The sequence below is a fragment of the Agrilus planipennis genome, unplaced genomic scaffold, assembly GCF_000699045.2.
Source record: "Agrilus planipennis isolate EAB-ADULT unplaced genomic scaffold, Apla_2.0 scaffold95, whole genome shotgun sequence".
In the NCBI taxonomy this organism is placed as follows: Eukaryota; Metazoa; Arthropoda; class Insecta; order Coleoptera; family Buprestidae; genus Agrilus; species Agrilus planipennis.
Genome location: NW_020438861.1, coordinates 682,706 through 702,675, shown reverse-complemented (window position 1 = coordinate 702,675; position 19,970 = coordinate 682,706). Strand labels below are relative to the sequence as shown.

At 31.0% G+C, this 19,970-nt stretch overlaps 1 protein-coding gene and 1 long non-coding RNA gene across 9 annotated transcripts in view; one reads left to right on the top strand and one right to left on the bottom strand.

Moving 5' to 3' along the window:
- LOC108735913 (ankyrin-3) overlaps positions 1 to 19,970 on the top strand; it is a 113,521-nt gene that overhangs the window by 82,863 nt on the left and 10,688 nt on the right. For 7 of the 8 annotated variants that reach the window (XR_001937641.2, XR_001937643.1, XR_001937642.1 and 4 more), the window contains 10 exons: positions 10,451 to 10,675; positions 14,098 to 14,258; positions 14,314 to 14,525; positions 14,619 to 14,823; positions 15,858 to 16,021; positions 17,049 to 17,210; positions 17,267 to 17,404; positions 18,228 to 18,414; positions 18,473 to 18,679; positions 19,674 to 19,919. Coding sequence is in view for 5 of the 8 variants with exons in the window: in XM_018468130.1 (XP_018323632.1) it covers positions 10,451 to 10,675; positions 14,098 to 14,258; positions 14,314 to 14,525; positions 14,619 to 14,823; positions 15,858 to 16,021; positions 17,049 to 17,210; positions 17,267 to 17,404; positions 18,228 to 18,414; positions 18,473 to 18,679; positions 19,674 to 19,919 (1,907 nt within the window). In the remaining 3 variants the exon portion in view is untranslated. Of the gene's footprint in view, positions 1 to 8,589; positions 8,687 to 10,450; positions 10,676 to 14,097; positions 14,259 to 14,313; positions 14,526 to 14,618; positions 14,824 to 15,857; positions 16,022 to 17,048; positions 17,211 to 17,266; positions 17,405 to 18,227; positions 18,415 to 18,472; positions 18,680 to 19,673; positions 19,920 to 19,970 lie in introns of those variants that run through there. The other variant, XM_018468134.2, reaches the window with a different exon arrangement.
- Positions 9,086 to 10,447, bottom strand: LOC112904160. Its single transcript, XR_003230923.1, has 2 exons — positions 10,370 to 10,447; positions 9,086 to 9,353 (listed from the first exon to the last, which is right to left on the bottom strand). It is a non-coding gene; the product is annotated as an uncharacterized LOC112904160 (long non-coding RNA).

Sequence of the window (19,970 nt, the reverse complement as noted above, 5' to 3'; positions counted from 1 at the left end):
GTATGCGAGTTTCTCGTTCTGTAGACGTCAAAGTTACATTGTAGCGAGCCACTGTACAACATACATCGGAGGAGCATTCGAAAAATAATCAAAACTCGTCGACCGATTGTTGGTGACGGAACTCTTATGACTCCCGTGCTCGTTACATCGATGTGAGGTCACCTATATTCAAACCTGTACTAAGTACTACTACAAAATGAAACTCGTACCTTAAAGGTTTAATCACACATTGACAAGACGATTACGAAACGTCTACGAGACGATTGTCATACGAGTTCGAGACAGAAGAAACGTACAAAAGAACGATGTACAGTTACGGTCAAATGTCGTAGCATTATCTGGTGTGAAGCTCGTCTCGCACACGTCCTGTGCTCGTCTCGCCAATATGTGGCCAAACTTTTACGAGGTACAAAGTTGAGACCAGTTCCGATCTTGGCGAACTTCAGCGTCGCCGAAGGATGGTTGTTTTTGAGGGCGCCACCGTGCTGTCTAAGCAAAAGCTATCCGGAGATTGCGTTATTTTCAATCGGACGCTTATACCCACCTTACGACGGCGTTGTCCTTGATAGTTATCCAGGTGAACGCAGGTACTCTAATCTCTATACCAGCATACCAGTACTCAAGTCATCATCATAAGGTCGTCAGTCCTAAGACTGGTTGGACACGTACCTGCACTCTTTCCTATCCTGAACTAAACTTCGCATTTCCCTAAAACTAGAACAACCCACATGCTTAACTATTTAAGAACAGTAGTCTAACCTAGATCTACCTTTACCCCTCCTAACTCCTGTTTCTGCCTCTAATATGTCTCTGACTAAACCTTCATGCCTGAGAAGGTGTCCTACTAATCTATATCGCCTATTTCTTGTTGACTTCCATAGAGTCCCCTGTTCTCCTATTCTTTCTAATACCTCTTCATTTCTAACCTTTTCTACCCACGTTATCCTCATCATTCTCCTATAACACCACATTTCGAAGGCTTCTAACCTTTTCTTTTCCGCCGCACCCACTGCCCATGTTTCGCACCCGTACAACATCGCGCTCCAAACATACACCTTTATCAATCTTTTTCGAATTTCTAAATTAACCGTTCGCGAGCATAGAAGTGACTTCTTTTTATTAAAGGCAACACGACCCTGCGCTATCCTCTGCTTTATATCCCTTCTACTACTTCCATCCTGACTTATCTGACTTTGTAGATATCTAAAATCAGCCACTTCTTCTAATTTTTCGTCTCCTATCTTTATATTCGCTCTTTCCCCACTTTTTTTTCCCTTGCATACCAGTATTTTAGTGTTACTTTTATTTATTTTCATACAGTACTGATCGGTCAGTACCGCTTCCATTTTATTTAAAACTATCTCTAGGTCGTCCTTGCTAGATGCTAATACTGCTATATCGTCTGCAAATCTAAGTACACTAATTTTTTGCCCCTGTTTATCCCTTCAGTTGTACTATATTTAATGATGTTGATCGCGTCTTCGATACCTTCGTATGCGATTGAAAATAATGCAGTGTTTGGATGCACCGGGCCTAATAGAGCCGTTTTGTATTTAACCGTAAAAATGTGAAAAAAAAATACTGAACTTAAAAATCTGTAAATAGTAAAAATGGACCATAATAGTATATTTCATAAGTATGTTAAGACATATTTCAGTAAAAAAATTTTTTTATGTTTTAAACGGTCGCTATATGAAGAATCAAAAGTGAAACAAAATTCAAATTGTTCCAAGCGACTAAAAACGCCCTTGTAGGTCGTGGCGTGATTGTGTACTGTTATGTTATCTTTTAAGATTTTGTTTCTAAAGAAGAAAACAGTCTGCATTTTCTGAGAAATAATGTGTTACGAGGGGTCCATTAAGTACCAAAACTGCTAATATCTACACCTTAATCTACATATTTTTTAATCGTTAGTTTGGATATCTGAATTTACAAAATTTATCATTAGTAGTTATGCTATCTGTTTGTTAGTTCCATACAATAATTGTTAAATTTATTTCACGTATTGAAGCGGCTCTATTGCTATTTGTTGAAGTGGCGTATCCTGTACATGTGTATTAAATTTAATTCAATAATACAAAAGAGAAGTGAATTTTGAATCGAGAAAAGCTTGATAAATTACTATAAAAATGCACTTTTTGATAATAGCAAAGTAAATTTTCATTAAAAATAAAAAATTACTGCAATGTCTTGTTATATGATTACATCTATACAATATTATAAACACGAATAAGCATAGTTTTGGAAAATTCAGGTTATATGTATTAAGAAATTATAATTCATTGGTACTAGTTTATGTAATAATTTGATGCGATACTTCAACAAAATGATCATGAATTATGATTATGAAACATAGTCAATCGATGTAATATTTTGGAAATCTAAATGCTACCCACTTTAAATTTGCCAAGGATGCTGAGACCGGCACTGGTTGGAACTGATATATTCATTGTTTAATGTACTCTTAATTTAAAGTAATGCCTGCCAATTATTTGTTTAATGGATGGAACCTCAATGTTTTGCTTACCTAATATTACTTTATCTTCTAGATTTAAATTTTTTTAATTAGTTTAGTTGGTGGGTCAGGTAGCTAATATCCTTCATTTCTTTAGATGTTTTTCTTGCCTGTAATCAATGGAAATACACTTTCATGGTAATGTACATGAATTATTTGAATAATACGGAGTAATAATAGTGGAGTAAACGAAGATTTTTACTTCGGAAAAATTTGTAACCCGGTAGACTTTGATGAACAACATTTTTCATGTATGCTAGAATAACGTAGTGAAAAGTCTACCGTAAAAAAGTATCCGCGTCCTATTTTATTTAAAAATTTAAGAGCAATTTTTTGAGACTTTTATTTGTATTTGATGCAATTCGAAAGAATGGGAAATTTTACGAAAGAAACATATACTTATACTTATGGTATGTATTTTGGGTATTAAATTGGAGTAGAAATTTATTAACTAAGGTTATAAATAACACTGCGTCGATCGCCTACTGACACTGAAATATAGGCTTACGGAAGCGCGAGCTGTAAATGACTGTAACTTTTGATTACAAAAATCAAATGATATGAAACCAATTGGAGATGAAAGAGTATCATTTCCTTGATGTATTACATGTTTTTAAATGTTTTTTTAAATATTTTAATTACTTTATTGTAGCTTGAAAGCGGACCATTGCATGAATTAACAAAATTACAATTTTTTTGCAATTTTTCTACGTTTTGGTCTGCCATTTTGTATCCGTCATTTTGAATTTTGCAAATCCGATATCAAATTCGTAACCAGAATAATCAAAAACCCCTGGTACTTGATTTTCATGATTTTTCCTTAATTAATTTTCGAGATATATTATTTAACAACTAATTTTGTAGTTTTTTTGTTAATGGACAAAAAGAGATTTAGCGGACAACATCAACCGGTAGACTTTGAACTTTAACCTGTTCAGAATACATTTCAAAAATTTTTTTGAATTTTTATGCAGTTACAAATTATTCTGAAACTGCTTCTTTTTTGACTGCGTTTACTCCACTTTAATACTAACATAAAACACAAACTAAAATACAGTAACAAAAAAACGGAAAAGTAGCATAGATAATATTACTAATACACCGTGCGGTATTGCCACACAATATAATAAAATCACTTCAATAAAATTTATCAAATGAAACTATAGTAATGGTAAATAAATTAGCTAGCTCATCCTCACTCTTAATATGCTATTTATCATGCTACAATTAAACTTTTCTTTAATATAATGAAATCTTTTATATCAACGTGCTTCAATCTATTTGCAAATTTAATGGTTAACTGATTATTTTCATATATAATGGTTGGTTTTTCTAAATTAAATAAGTGGAAATCTTTTAACAATTTTCTGAGCCAACAGGTCTCACAAACTGTCATACTCGTTGATGTTTCTTACTTGTCCAAGAAACCGTGCAGTTTAATAAATAATAATAAAACTTAGCCAATTGTTGATTTTGTATCTTGGACATCAAACCACCTCCCCATTGGAATCTGCAAATACACCCAGAACTTCTGCATTATAACTTTTTTGAAAAATCATTTTAAAGCCAGCAGTTTCTTTATCATATCTCAGGACACACTTCAAAGTCTTCAGTGAATTATTATTTACCTTATCGTGTAACCTAGTATATAAACTAACACGAAAATTGGGTCTGGAACATTGAACTGCTTACATAAGGTTGCTAATAACCTGCAAACACAACTTTTGTTAGCTTACATTATTTTCATTGCCCTTAAAATCAAAATTCGCATTTACGTCTATTGGCACCCTCAAATAAATTTCTTTCAACAATTCTGTATTCCCTTCTTTCAAATTTTGCATATCAATAAATAAATATTGAAAAATAGTACCTAAATTTCTCTGCTTGTCGTAAATGAGTAGCTACATAAAGCAACACATACAAATTACTTTTCTTTAAGCATTTTGAGTATAAGCTAATCGTTTTATTGTGAGTCATGGCCTTCTCTTCTCAATATTTCTTGTACTTTATCGTCATTTTTTGTTCATTCTTCTGAGTTTTCTTTTGGTTTTATATTTACTCCTGAAACTATATCCCGCAATCCTCTAGACTTTAGCATTATCTGTATTTGGAAATTCCAAAGAATCCAATTCTCTCCAGAAAACTTGATTTACTGAGCTAGCTCCATTCTTTAATGTATATATGTATATTTCTTTTGTTATTTGTTAGATTAGATTAAGTGTGATTCAAGACTTCTATGTTGCAGCCAACCTGTAGTAGTAGTTACTTCTTCTTTTAATGTTTTAACCTTGTATTTACTCAATCGATATGCAGCTCTTTCAGCAATACTACATCAGTCATTGGAGTAGGTCAGTGTCTCACTGTAGAATTTTCAATTTTCATTATAATCAGTACTGGTGTGACGTAAATCCGCATCACGTGCGGCGTTCGCGATTTCGACAATGGTTTTCTGTAAATGTTCTTTCTTTTGTGTTCATAATACACACATAGTGAGGTGTAATTTAAATATTGCTGCTTATTATCAGCAATGAACAATCGCTGTTATTTCATTTTCATCGTGATAGGCGTCTAAACTTTCTTAGCCGTTCATCAAATTTTTTTGTCCCTTCACCACGCTACTGTACTCACCATACGATACCCTATTACATTTAATTGACACTCTTCAAAACTTACTACTTATTTGAGAAACACCGTTTCAGCAGTTGTTCTGAGGCGCGTGACGTGCGTATTATTATAGGCTCTATCCGTAAATATCATTTTCTTTTCATAATTCGACGATTAAGAGAAATAATTTTAATAAAGTTGTCAGCTTATTAAATATTAATATTATAATTATTAACTTCAGTCATTACATTCTTCACTTCTTGTTATAATGGTTCTTTCCGACAGGGACTGCTCCAAAAAGGAATGTAATTTTAAATTTTTTATTGTTTGGAACGATTTTGTTCTAATGGCAAAAGTCGTAAATTTATTTATATAATTTAAATCGGTCAATCTCGTACCTACTATTAAATATTATATATTCGAGTTTTCTAATGTTTCTTATGTTGTTATATTTAAGTATTTTAATAAACCAATTTAAACGTCAGCATAACTTCAAAATGCTTACGATAATATTGAAATGGATTGCACCTACGACTAGATCAAATTAATACCTTTTTTAACGTTTGTTAATGTACCCTTCTACTTTTTAAATTATAGAAAATCTAATTTAACTTTTGTAATAGGTATATGCCGATTTTAGAATCAATGCACATTCATTGCAAGGATAAGTTAATACATTTAAATAGAAAATGTTTCTACCTTAATACTCACCTTAAATTTTTTTTTAACAGTTTTAAAAACAATAACTTTACCAAATGCCCAAACAGATCTAATAAATTCATCTCCACCTGCATTCTATAAATAAGTTAGTAGTGGGTATTACAATAAATTAGAGTACATTACTACCAANCAAAAGGCATTTTATATGGTAGGTAATATTTTTTTATTCAATGCCTCAATCATTCCGTAAACAAAAAGTAACAGAAAAGTAGCGTATTTGCTCTAAAAAACACATTAAGATTTACACATTTATATTAATAATTGTAAAGTTAAATATGAGACTACGTTTCCTAATTATTATTACAGACACAATTTATAACTTCAGTAACTCTTTATATCGAGTTATATATACCAAAACCTTAAAAATAACGAATCACTGGATACCAATGGTTCTTATATATACCATTATAAAAGTTAATTATAAACAACAAATACTTTCAACGTTTTTATTAAACCAGTTGTAAACGATACAAGTTGAAATATGGTTTTGCATCTTTTGCCTTTTTGAAAGCTTAAAATACATGTTTTTGTTGGTATGAATCTTGAATAAGTAGAGGTTTTAGGTGAGGCGCAACATACTTTATCGGTTTCAAATTTCACTTTTTTCTTCTGCTCATACCGGGTTCCCTGAGATGCCGAGAACCCTCTATCACATCCATTTTTTTCTCTTTCGCCGTTCCCAAACTCACACGAAATCTTCCTAGAATCAGCATACATCGGATTAAATCTAATTGGAAACTAATAGATAGCGTGAAGCGAACAAAAAGGATTAATTAAATTTAATATAAGATAAATGCCATTTCGGGGTCGTGTAATATTGCTTGTTCCCATGATGTAGTAAACACGTTATTTTTAATAAACACGACAATATACCTCACTTTTTCTAAACGGATAAATATAAAATCTTATTTGAATAAATTTAACTAATTTCTGACACTTTGAATTAAGGTTGCCTGACATTATTTAAATCTTAACTAACTAAAATTTAATTCGAAAAATGCTTGCACAAATAAAATCTAACTAAGATCAATCTTATGTAGGAACTTAATGTATTGTAATATGATGCAATGAAGCAAATTTGTACGTGAATTTAAAAGCAAGTTTATTTTTAATTATATCAAAAGTAAGTATGTGGTGCAATTCCTCAATAACCAGGTACAAAAAGGAAAATAAACCTTTAATGCAAGATTTCAACATCCGTCATGTATATTACATCACGTCATACTCTTCAGAAATTATAAATGCAACGAAGTGAAATTTGCCATATTTGTGTAATATTTATCTTTTCCTTTCCTCTTAAATTTAATTAGTGGAAATAAAACTAATTTAAGGGTTCTACAAGTTTATTATTGGGTAAACTCCGCTGACGTCCCCCCCCCCAAACTTATATTATTGCAAGGAAATTTGTGTGATATTTAGCTAGTTTTATTTTGGTTCTGTGTTTGAAGAATAATTTGACACACGTATTATGTGGACTAAAAATGATATTAATACTGCAATTTTTAGACAATCGTTTTATTTTCTTAGGCAGTTCTCTAATGCAGCATTTTGGATATTAAATTTTGACAATTTTGATTCTCTTTATACGGTGCTTAAAATAATTGTATTAGTCTAAGCTAATGAGTACAAAGTAAAATAATTGGTAACACTTCTTTATCTTATAACTATCCACTCAATACCATTCAACAATTCTTACTTGTATCTTTGGTTCATTATATTCATTTATTATATGTATCAATATACTGATTTAAAACAATAGTATCTATGAATGTTGTGTTAATGCAACAAGAAGAAAACTAATTAAAGGGCCCAAAAATGTAAAAAAAAAAGTAGCGATAAATATAGTATTAATGTGGCCACTAAACTTTTTAATATGCTTCAGCTGAACTTAAGACAATAAACGGTAGGAAGAGTTATATAAAAATGAAACTAAAAGTACGGATAAAAGAAAAACGAATTTAAAAACCTTTGTCTGGATATTTTCTTTAATATTGTATTGCTTTAGGATAAGGACTTTATAAAATGGCATGAAATACAATTGGTATTGTTAGCGTTTCTGTTAGGTATTACTTAATTAATTTTGAATATGATTTTTAAATTTAATTTATTCACTTAATATTAAGTTTACCAACCCCAGTTACCAAGTATTTTACCTCTATGGAAATTGCTGCCTTGTAATTGTCTGGTTTAAATTAAATAAATATATAAATATGATTATTAGGGATGCCAATCTTCTTCTTCTTCTTAATCTGTCAACCAACCCAAAATGGTTTTTTAACATTGGGTCTCTGATTTTTTAATGACTCAAGTATCTTATTAATAAAAAAAATGTATAATGCAGCCTTGAAAAAGTCCCGTATGAGGAGGCAAAACGTTAGTTAAGTTTTCCCAAGAATAAACTCTTACAACCCTTATTGTAACTTATCTATTTTTCATATCAAGTTTTAAGTATAAAGTATTTTCCACTATTTGACCATCAGTACGTGTATCCTTAATTCTTACACTGAACCTTGGATCAGTTGGGATGAAAGCAACCTTTTTTTTTTCAAAATGTTCAATTCAAAAACAAAAAATACGTAACTATGTACCTAAATGTTTTGCCTATCGAAGCAAAACATTTCATTATATTATCAAAAATAACTGAAATATCAGAAAAGCAGTTTATAATTCTATAACTTATTGTACATTTTGTACCAGTAACTTTTTTAATACCTATATTTTTTTGTATATATTTATTACGCTTACACATCCTTTTTTATGAGTGTATATATACATATACCTACAAATACTTGAATTTTATCATATAATTTTTATTTTTATGGATACACTTTTCTGCAGATGGAAGAAGTAAGTTTGTAAATACAAGTTATATTTATTTATGCTTTTTATGCAAGCTTTCATTTCATTAGACGCATTTGCATATAGTTTTTCCTAGCTTGCTTTTCAAAAGGCATTTTATATGGTAGGTAATATTTTTTTATTCAATGCCTCAATCATTCCGTAAACAAAAAGTAACAGAAAAGTAGCGTATTTGCTCTAAAAAACACATTAAGATTTACACATTTATATTAATAATTGTAAAGTTAAATATGAGACTACGTTTCCTAATTATTATTACAGACACAATTTATAACTTCAGTAACTCTTTATATCGAGTTATATATACCAAAACCTTAAAAATAACGAATCACTGGATACCAATGGTTCTTATATATACCATTATAAAAGTTAATTATAAACAACAAATACTTTCAACGTTTTTATTAAACCAGTTGTAAACGATACAAGTTGAAATATGGTTTTGCATCTTTTGCCTTTTTGAAAGCTTAAAATACATGTTTTTGTTGGTATGAATCTTGAATAAGTAGAGGTTTTAGGTGAGGCGCAACATACTTTATCGGTTTCAAATTTCACTTTTTTCTTCTGCTCATACCGGGTTCCCTGAGATGCCGAGAACCCTCTATCACATCCATTTTTTTCTCTTTCGCCGTTCCCAAACTCACACGAAATCTTCCTAGAATCAGCATACATCGGATTAAATCTAATTGGAAACTAATAGATAGCGTGAAGCGAACAAAAAGGATTAATTAAATTTAATATAAGATAAATGCCATTTCGGGGTCGTGTAATATTGCTTGTTCCCATGATGTAGTAAACACGTTATTTTTAATAAACACGACAATATACCTCACTTTTTCTAAACGGATAAATATAAAATCTTATTTGAATAATCTAATCAGTTGTATGTGCGAATTTTATCGTATATCGATTATATACGCATACAAGTTTAATATAGATAGCTATTTTAACCATGCTATTCACTGAACATTTTTAAATTTCTTTAACTTAAAACAATATTTTTACGTATTATCAGTTAAAAATTGTGAAAGTAATTTATATATACTGCATTCATTTTAATAATATTAAATGTACATAAATTCTTAACACATGTAATTGAGTGAACTAAATAATAATTATTNTGTTAGATATCAATATTCCTGAAGTACTGGTAATACGTTAATACTAAATAATTTAATAATATAGTTTTGTATCATACATATGTACATATGTATATAACAAAATTACATATAAATCAAAAAAATATTTAAAACCACATTTTGTAAAATCCAGTTTATGCACAATAAATAAACTGTGTAACACAGAAATTTTAAAAATGTCGTAAGTAAATATCTAGCTTTTAAGCATTTACACATATTCAATGTACATAGGTACAACCTTCAACCCAATATCTTTAAATAAATTCCTACAACACACTCGTAATTAGAATAGAAACTGCATTGCATGAAAACAATTATGCATGTAAAACTTACTCTTGTTATTTTGATATGTATTTCAAAAATTTCTTTTGGTAGGTAGCAGTAGATTTCATTAGCAATTCTTGTAATAATAAAATTATTATTAATGAAGCGAACAAAATATTTTGAAGCATTTTTTATATTGTTAACAAAAAAAGATGCCTTTTCATGTCATAGAAAGGTTTTTATTGAAACTGTACATGTTTCGACTTACCTGTAATACCACAAACAGTGGATATGATAAAGTATTAACAAAACTCGTCTTGGTATTTAATAACAAGAGATTTTTTTATAGTTTTCTGGTGTCATTCCTTGTTGATGCAAGAGGTGGGGCCATGAGAGGCTGTCGACATTCCGGAGTTAGAGTTATTGTTCCTCCCAAATGCGCAGCTAGTCCAATACGGATTACTTGTCGATATGTTCGACCTCAAAGAGTTGCCAATCCTCCCCCCTTAATGGAGGGAGAAGCCCTTGCCAGCAGAATTCTAGAGCTTGGTCCGGTTGGTGCTAAATTTTTGGGGTGAGTTATATAAATATACACAATTGGAGAAAACATTTTAATTCCAGTAAGGGCAATTCAGGGGGGCGGTATTCCTCCTGAAGACTAAATTTAATAAACGCCAAATCATTTATTGTCCCAGTTATAATTTCCGCGCTAACTATCTGAAACGCAAGCCTTACATGCCGAATATGAATACGATTGTATGTATTCTGCACTATTAAAGTGTGTGCGTTTATAAACTTCAGCGTAATGGTTCCCAAACTTATTTGTGCTTGCCAATTTTTCCAGTTTTGGGTAAATCCGCCTTTCTAATATTGAGTTATAATACAGTCAATTAATTGTAAGTTAAAAAAGAGGTTCAACCTTGGAATGAGAGATAAGAAGCTGTAAATTTGTACAAACCTTTATTTTGGCATTCTCAATGTTGGGTCAAGTCATATAAAATTTTGTGTCCGCGTCTTAAGATAGTCAAGGTCAAAGCTCACTAAAATCGATTTTTCGCTAACATCTCCCTTCCTATGGTTTCAATGACGTTTGCATCTGTTATGAAAATTAGAGAACATAAAATTCTCTACAAATTTTGTTCGAAATATTTTTTTATACGCTTAACCGTCCTTGAGGTAGAGCGCGAAGAACGCGCAGCGCTTAGCACAACGTCAACCGTGAGTCAAGGGAATCAACACATCAATCGTGTGTATACTATCAAGTTCAAACTTGGTTAGGGAATGATTTAGAACCCCAGAAATGGGATTGGGTGCTGCAAAATGAACCCCTGGAACCGATAACGAAATATTACCACCAGCTCCAAATGAACTACTGAACACAATATTTTGCAAGTGCGAAAATGGTTAGGTTCACGCTGCGGATACAAGAAATCAGGGTTGCAATGTTCTTTAACTTTAGATCTCAATGAACAAAATGCATTGGAACCCAAAATCCTTGACGGTTTAGAGACAAGTATCCTTGAAAACGAAGATGATAATAATGAATAAAAAATATTCAAACCACCGGAAGACTATGACGAAAAAAAAAAGAAAATTGATATTTATGTCCTAATTATTAAAGTTTGCGTAATTCCTCCTCGCATTTGAACTTCAACTGTAGTCAATGTATGATACGTAATTGTTAACTAATTAAAATTAATATATACATAAAATATTCAATATGAGACTACGTTTCCTAATTATTATTACAGACACAATTTATAACTTCAGTAACTCTTTATATCGAGTTATATATACCAAAACCTTAAAAATAACGAATCACTGGATACCAATGGTTCTTATATATACCATTATAAAAGTTAATTATAAACAACAAATACTTTCAACGTTTTTATTAAACCAGTTGTAAACGATACAAGTTGAAATATGGTTTTGCATCTTTTGCCTTTTTGAAAGCTTAAAATACATGTTTTTGTTGGTATGAATCTTGAATAAGTAGAGGTTTTAGGTGAGGCGCAACATACTTTATCGGTTTCAAATTTCACTTTTTTCTTCTGCTCATACCGGGTTCCCTGAGATGCCGAGAACCCTCTATCACATCCATTTTTTTCTCTTTCGCCGTTCCCAAACTCACACGAAATCTTCCTAGAATCAGCATACATCGGATTAAATCTAATTGGAAACTAATAGATAGCGTGAAGCGAACAAAAAGGATTAATTAAATTTAATATAAGATAAATGCCATTTCGGGGTCGTGTAATATTGCTTGTTCCCATGATGTAGTAAACACGTTATTTTTAATAAACACGACAATATACCTCACTTTTTCTAAACGGATAAATATAAAATCTTATTTGAATAATCTAATCAGTTGTATGTGCGAATTTTATCGTATATCGATTATATACGCATACAAGTTTAATATAGATAGCTATTTTAACCATGCTATTCACTGAACATTTTTAAATTTCTTTAACTTAAAACAATATTTTTACGTATTATCAGTTAAAAATTGTGAAAGTAATTTATANATATAATATATTCATTAGTAAATAATACAGATTATTTGTAGTTATGGATTTTTTAATGATTAATTAACTATATGACGTATTAATAACCGGAACTTCGCATTATGCCATGTATGGCTAAGTACAGCGAGTTCTCCGCGCTCTACCACAAAAACAGTTAGGGTAAAAACAAATATTTGGAACAAAATTTGTATAAAATTTTATGCTGTATATACAATTTGTAATTGAAACCATAGGAAGCGAGATTTTAGTGACCTTTGACCTTGTATATCAAAAAATGCGGACACGAGATTTTATGTGATTTTTGGCACAACATTTAGAATGGCAAAATAATTGTTTGTACAAGTTTACAGCTTATTATATCTCATTCCTAGGTGAAACTTCTAATATGACTGGACGATTATTATTAATTTATCAACTTCGAATGTATTTTTGACAATGACACATTAAATTTTCCCTTAATTAAAATTCCCCAAGTGTAACTCCAAACTATCATAAGGTAAGTATGACAAACTGGTAAAGGCTTTCGCGGCCTGTAGGTGCTGTTCTAATTTGGGTCGAAAGGCCGTGTATTGGAGTTGCTTCCTAACGTTTGGCTAGCACGAGTGGCGAACTTCTGCAGAGGTCCTTCCATCTTCTAGTCAGCATCCAGCATCAGAGTATTTTACAATATCGGGAAAAAGTTGGACAGACTAGAGCTCTAGTTCCACAAGAAGCAATTTGTTATAATGAATTTGTAGGCTGTTGCTACCCATATTTTGACAAAGATATGAGGTAGGGCTAACAATGATAATTATAAAAAACTTAAAGTCACAAAAGTCATCCAGCTCTGACGAGATAACAAACGAATTTTACAAAGCCTCCAGAATAGATTGTATCACTATTTTATTCAACAAAATAATCTGGAGGACGTGAACATTTATCCTACAGAGGAATAGGATGCAATGCTCTATGCGTACTTAATAAGCCATTACATGGATTAAAAAATTCTTCAAAATGTTAGAACTGTTAAAATTAATAACTGTACATTAACATGAAGTTTGTTCTATGATATTCCACAAAAAAATGAATCGTAAATTTATCTAAAGTGGAATAAAGTGAAAAAACTAATATTCCGCTTGCCTTCATTATAGGTAGATTCTTACAAATCGAAAGATATCCAAATCTTTTTTTTTTTCAAGGAAAGTTAGTATATTATATATTTGTAATAAATTCAAAAGTTCTATGCATTAGTACTGAAAGTGGTATTGTAGGATATGCAATACCCTGCGAACTTATTTTTTAATTTTTATTTGTATATAGCGTATAAATTCATAATAAACTCGGTATTCACTTTTTCAATTTTCCTAGATCTTTACTTCGCAACAAATATTCAATTAAAAAATATTCATTGTGAGACTATCAAATATACTTCTTGGTTATTATTTGAAAGCCATTTGCCAAACTCTGTTATTTTTTAACTAATCAGGCCAGTCATACTTGAGATACCACACTTTGCATCTCTTCGAGGAAAGCAACGTGAAATTATCGTTCTAAGGTCAGATACAGGCGAAACATGGAAAGAACATACTCTTGAAGCCAGTGAAGAAGCTATTCAGGATGTTTTAAATCACAGTTTTGATGGAGAAGGTATACAATATGTGAACCTGTTGGTATTTAAAGAAATTATAATTTTTTATTTCAGAACTGAATCAAATTGAAGATCTTCACACAAGTCGAATAACACGCATTTTAACAAATGATTTTCCACATTACTTTGCTATAGTCTCCAGGGTGAGGCAAGAAGTTCATGCTATTGGTCCCGAAGGTGGCACTGTTTCTAGTACTGCTGTTCCATTAGTGCAAGCCGTCTTCCCTCCAAATGCGTTAACGAAAAAAATTAAAGTTGGGCTTCAGGTAACTTTTTTAGTCTCATAAACTTACCACTAATCTATGTAACATTACTTTTCTTATATTGTAATGTAACATACTTTATTGTTTATTTATTAGGCACAAGCAGTTGAACCAGAAGTAGTTGCAAAACTTCTAGGCCATGGAGTTGCAGTATCTCCAATAGTTACTGTTGAACCAAGGCGAAGAAAATTCCATAAAGCTATCACTTTAAGTATGCCAGCTCCCAGAGCGCATTCTCAAGGAATGATCAATCAGTACTCAGGCTTAGCTCCAACATTACGACTCCTGTGTTCCATAACAGGTAAATATTCTATCTTAAATAATTTATATACAAAAAAGTTGTATACCAGTTTTTGTAAATAAGTATCCAGAAAGTAATGTACAAGTGCTAAAAAGTCGAAGGGTTTAATGTAACTTTATTGATAGTGTGATATGATACATCTTTTGCGGTGGAGATGGAAAGTAATTTATTTTTCAAAAAACCAATGCAACAAAACGAGTTCTTGCAAAAATATAAAACATGAGTATGTAAATTAAAATATAATTACAGGGAAGTATAGTGGACCCCTGCATTTAATTTCCGCATTTCCGCTAATTCTGCCTCTGTATCCTATTTCTCGCTAGAAATCATCTAATCAAATCATCATTAAGGGAACAATGGAATTATTCATAAGTGAAAATCTCGGTGTTAATATGTTTTTTTTTAATAAACTACTAGCAATTAACTAGTCCGTGTCCTACTAGAGGATTTTTACTAGATATCTTAGCGGCTTCATAATTTCGTTAGTAAATTTTTTAATTTCACTTACTAAAACAAATAACGCGAGGTGAACTGTAAAAGCATACCCTTTCTGCTAAGAGAAAGCTGTCGATTATACGCCATCTTAAATAATGAATAAAATATACATAAATATTATTTTCCATTAATACTATTAATTTGGAAAGCCGTTGTTTACCTTAAACTAATACGCATTCCTTCTTTAAGTATATAGTGTAATTTTCTGGCCTTTTCAAATGTGTGCTACCCCTTTGATAGTACTTTTTATCAAATTACATTTCTTATAAATCTATTTACTAAAAAAAATGACTTCAAAGTATGTAGTATGTAGAATTTTAACATATAAATAAGTACTATCCTGTATGTTGCAATTGTTGTTTGATATTCATGCTTCATATAGGACCTAAATCAGGTAACTCAGGTATGTTGTGCTTTGAAGTGCTTCGTGTTAATTACTATTTTACTACATTTTTTCTTTCCTAGTGTTTTTTATAGCTTCGTTTCAGTTCTCTTATAAAATATATTTTCAATAAAACTTACATTTAATTGTATTGAAGGAGGCCAGACTAAAGCAGTTTGGGAAGATGTAACAGGATCAACACCACTCACCTTTATCAAGGATTGTGTATCGTTTACTACAACCGTTTCTGCTCGATTCTGGCTGATGGACTGTAGAAATGTTTCAGAATCTGCTCGAATGGCAACAGAGCTTTATATTTTTGTAAGAAAAATTTTTATTTTAGTATTGTGTACTCCGTTTCAGTTTCCTTCCTTATAGTTTAAACAATAGTTTTAGTTCTTCGAGACCACTATAATAAATGTTGTATACCTGCATTTGGTGTTCTATTGATGGTTCAATTGGTGATAGAAATTGTACTTTTCGGTTGATTGAATATTCAGCATTCCGCGATAATACCAGAAATATACAATCCCTAACTCCCATTAAATCATCAGCGGAACATCGTGTAGAACATATAGTCCAATTAGTAAAGAATAACCGAATGTTAAATTTCCCCAAAAATGCAAAAAACAAAACATATGGTCATATAGAACTACGACTATACGACCATATTTTTTGTTCCCTGTTAGCATTTTTGGAAACCCCTTACCTCTATTGTTTGGACTAATAAGCGATAACGGCTGGACTAAAAAATTAGGTACATACAAATGCTAACTTATTAAAAGCTGATCCATCTCTTACAAGAATTCATTAATTGTCATTATGATAGTTACTAATTTTTTCCCATTATGAAGTTTATATTATGAAATCAGAGCCACGTTTACAGTTTTAAAAATACATTAATTTGTAAAAATTCAGCCGACGTTCCGTTTCTATTAAGGGGATATATCAGGGTAGATTTTTTCTAGTTTTTTCAATTCAATGTAAATGTAGTACCGAAAAAGAAATATGCAAAACAATTTCAGACAAATTATAGTGGCATCTGGCATAGAAAAACTTTGTATATTGGATTAATAACTGGGCTACTATCAGATTGTAATTTTAGCATCTACTGTTTGTCAGATGCGTGAAAATTTTCTATAAAGAAAAAAACGGGTTTTTCCTGTTTTAAGAAATTTATACATTGTTGCAGACGACAACACAGCAATTCATTTCTATGGCGTCACGTGCTTAGATGCTATCTTTTTCTCTATTTTTCCCTTTAAGAGAAAATACTTTTAATTAAATTAAACCTATTTCTCCTCGAAAATACCTTGCACCAAACCATTAATTTTATTATTACTTACAGTCAGCACATGTACCGTTTATGGCCAAATTTGTCATATTTGCAAAACGGATTAGTGTCTCTGAAGCCAGAATTAGAGTTTTTTGTATGACCGATGATAAGGAAGAAAAGACCTTGGAGCATCAGGAACATTTCACTGAAATAGCGAAAAGTAGAGATGTTGAAGTAAAACAATTGAATGCATGCCAATGAATTTTTTTTTGATACATAATTTATTTTAGGTACTTGAAAATAGAAACATTTACATGGAATTTTCTGGAAATCTAATACCGATATTGCAATCTGGTGATCAACCCATACTTGATTTTGTGGCCTTCCGAGAAAACAGATTAGCTTTTTCTGTTAGAATTAAAGATATAGTAAGTATTGCTGTTTTTGTCATCATAACAACCTTAGTGTTGATTCTCTTGATCAAAAACTTCATTTTGAGTTAAAGATACTAGCATATAATGAGTTCTGCTAACCTTTATGTAACCTCATTTACTAAAAGGTGTTGTATTAGTAATAATTTTACTTGAAAGTTATTTATTGTAGTATACGTTAGGGTGGACCTTATTTTAGATATTTTCCAATTATTTTCCACGATAGCCCTAAATTGGTTCCAAATAAAAAAAAAATCCTGTCAAGTTACAGTTCTTAATATTAATATTAACCCATGTCCCACGACACTCATAATTTTAAATGGAAATAGCATGAGGAAATTCCTTCTATTTCTTAAGAATTTTTTAAGCTATTTAATGTTTTTTTCTTCTCAAACTTACATAAGTTTAATGTATTTTACAAATTTTCGAGATTTGCAAGATATTTTAATTATAATAGACCTTTTTTGTAGAGCATTAAATTTCCTACAAGAAAACCTACTCAAATAAAATTCAAAAACATTTAATTGTAAAATAATCTGCCTTATGTTAAATTTGTATAAATATAATAAATCAAAAAATACACTACCTAGAAATGGGTTTTTCTGGTATGATCGTACTTTGAAATATTAAGAATACTTTAACTCAGATAAAGTTCCTTTCGATAGGAATGACGTGCAATTAAATATACTAAACGATGGCCTACTATTTTTTTTATTGTACGATCAATAATTTTAACATTTTAAATTTGTCAATTTAGCAAATAATAAGTATTTGTGGTATACATCTTTAATGAAAGTTCCCTTATTATTTTTTATTATAGGATGAAGAACCATCTGGGCTTATTCTATTTATGACAGATCCTAAAGTAGCACGTGGAGATCCACCACAAACGCCAATTTGCACTCTAAATCTTATTCTTCCTTCTCAAATTTTGCCTGACCGAGATTCTCATTCAGATTTACTGTCATTAGATAATGATCACAGCTATTTACAACATGGTGGAATAAGTAAGTTTCCCTTATCTTAATATATTATTCATTAAACGACTTCTAAAATTAATTTCAGGTAAAGCTGATGCAATACATAGAGCAGATTTCCGACTTTCAGATATTTGTAACTTACTTAACGGTGACATGGAAAAACTTGCAGCAGAACTTGGAATACCCCCATCAGATATCAAAATAATTAAGGAAGAATATACCAACAATACTGCACAGCAATCGATGGTTATGTTCCGACTATGGTTAAGACAAAAAGGGAATAGGGCTACTGGTAAATAATACATATAATGTTTATTACGATGTACTTGTACTTAGTATTTTAAGATTTCGCCATAAACGTCCAGCTTATTAACGGCCATTATCATCATCATAAGTCCTAAGACTAGTTAACTATTTGTGAACTCTAATCTAATCCAGGTCTACCTCTACTCATCTTAACTTTCTGCTTCTAATATGTCTCTGACTAGTCCTTAGTCCTTCATGCCTGAGGTGTCCTAGTATTCTATCTCGCCTCTTTTTTATTGATTTCCATAGAGTCCTCTGTTCTATTCTTTCTAATGCTTCTATCCACGGTCTCCTCATCATTCAGCTGTAAATACCACATTTTGAACATTTTTTACCTTTTCTTTTCCGCCGCTCCCACCTTTAATATTTCGTTGTTTTGAATAGTTTTGCGCAACTACTAAAAACTGACGTTACATCAGAATTGTAATAATGATGTTATTATAAACTAAATTCCATTATGTGTATATATGCTTCTAAAAAATCATGTGTATGTGTAAACCAGGCTATTTAAAGGATGTTGTTATAAACTAAATTCCATTGTGTGTATATATGCATCTATAAAAACAGGTGTATGTATAAACTAGGCTATTTAAAGGAGATTTACAGAATTGCCTATTGAAATATAGAAATTCTGATTTATTTAAAGTGGAAGCCCTTTTCTAAGATATTAATTCAAAGCCTATGTTCTTCTTGATTCATTTATTATCATAACAATACTAAGTAAGTGAACATAACTCGAACAAGAAACATATATAAATTAATCATCTTAAACTTAACTCTAACAATGTGACTACTTGACATAAACAAGCTACAACTATAGATAAAGACTATAGCTAACACTACAAAACACTCGACATTCCTTATTCTTTGAGGACAGCAAAACTGCTAGTATTGCCCTGCCAACAAACTTTACTCTTCAACAGAAATCTTTTAATATTAACATTACGTAGACATAGAATTTTGAAAGATTGTTTTCATAGGTAATCAACTTGAACAAGCCCTGAACAAAATTGGTCGGCAAGATATTGTATCCAAATGCATATGCAATGTTGAATTAGTAACCGATGATATGGAACGAGCCTTGGCAAAGGTCAGATTAGATCAGTCCGGATTTGATTCTCTAAAAGACGAATTGGGGTTATCATCCAGAGAAACGTCCTTACAACGAGGTGATCACGTAACCAACTTTTATAAAGACGAAGAACTTGATAAAAATCAAAAAAATAGTAAGCATAATTTTTATATTTTCTTAAAACCAAAATTAAGACACAAATTTT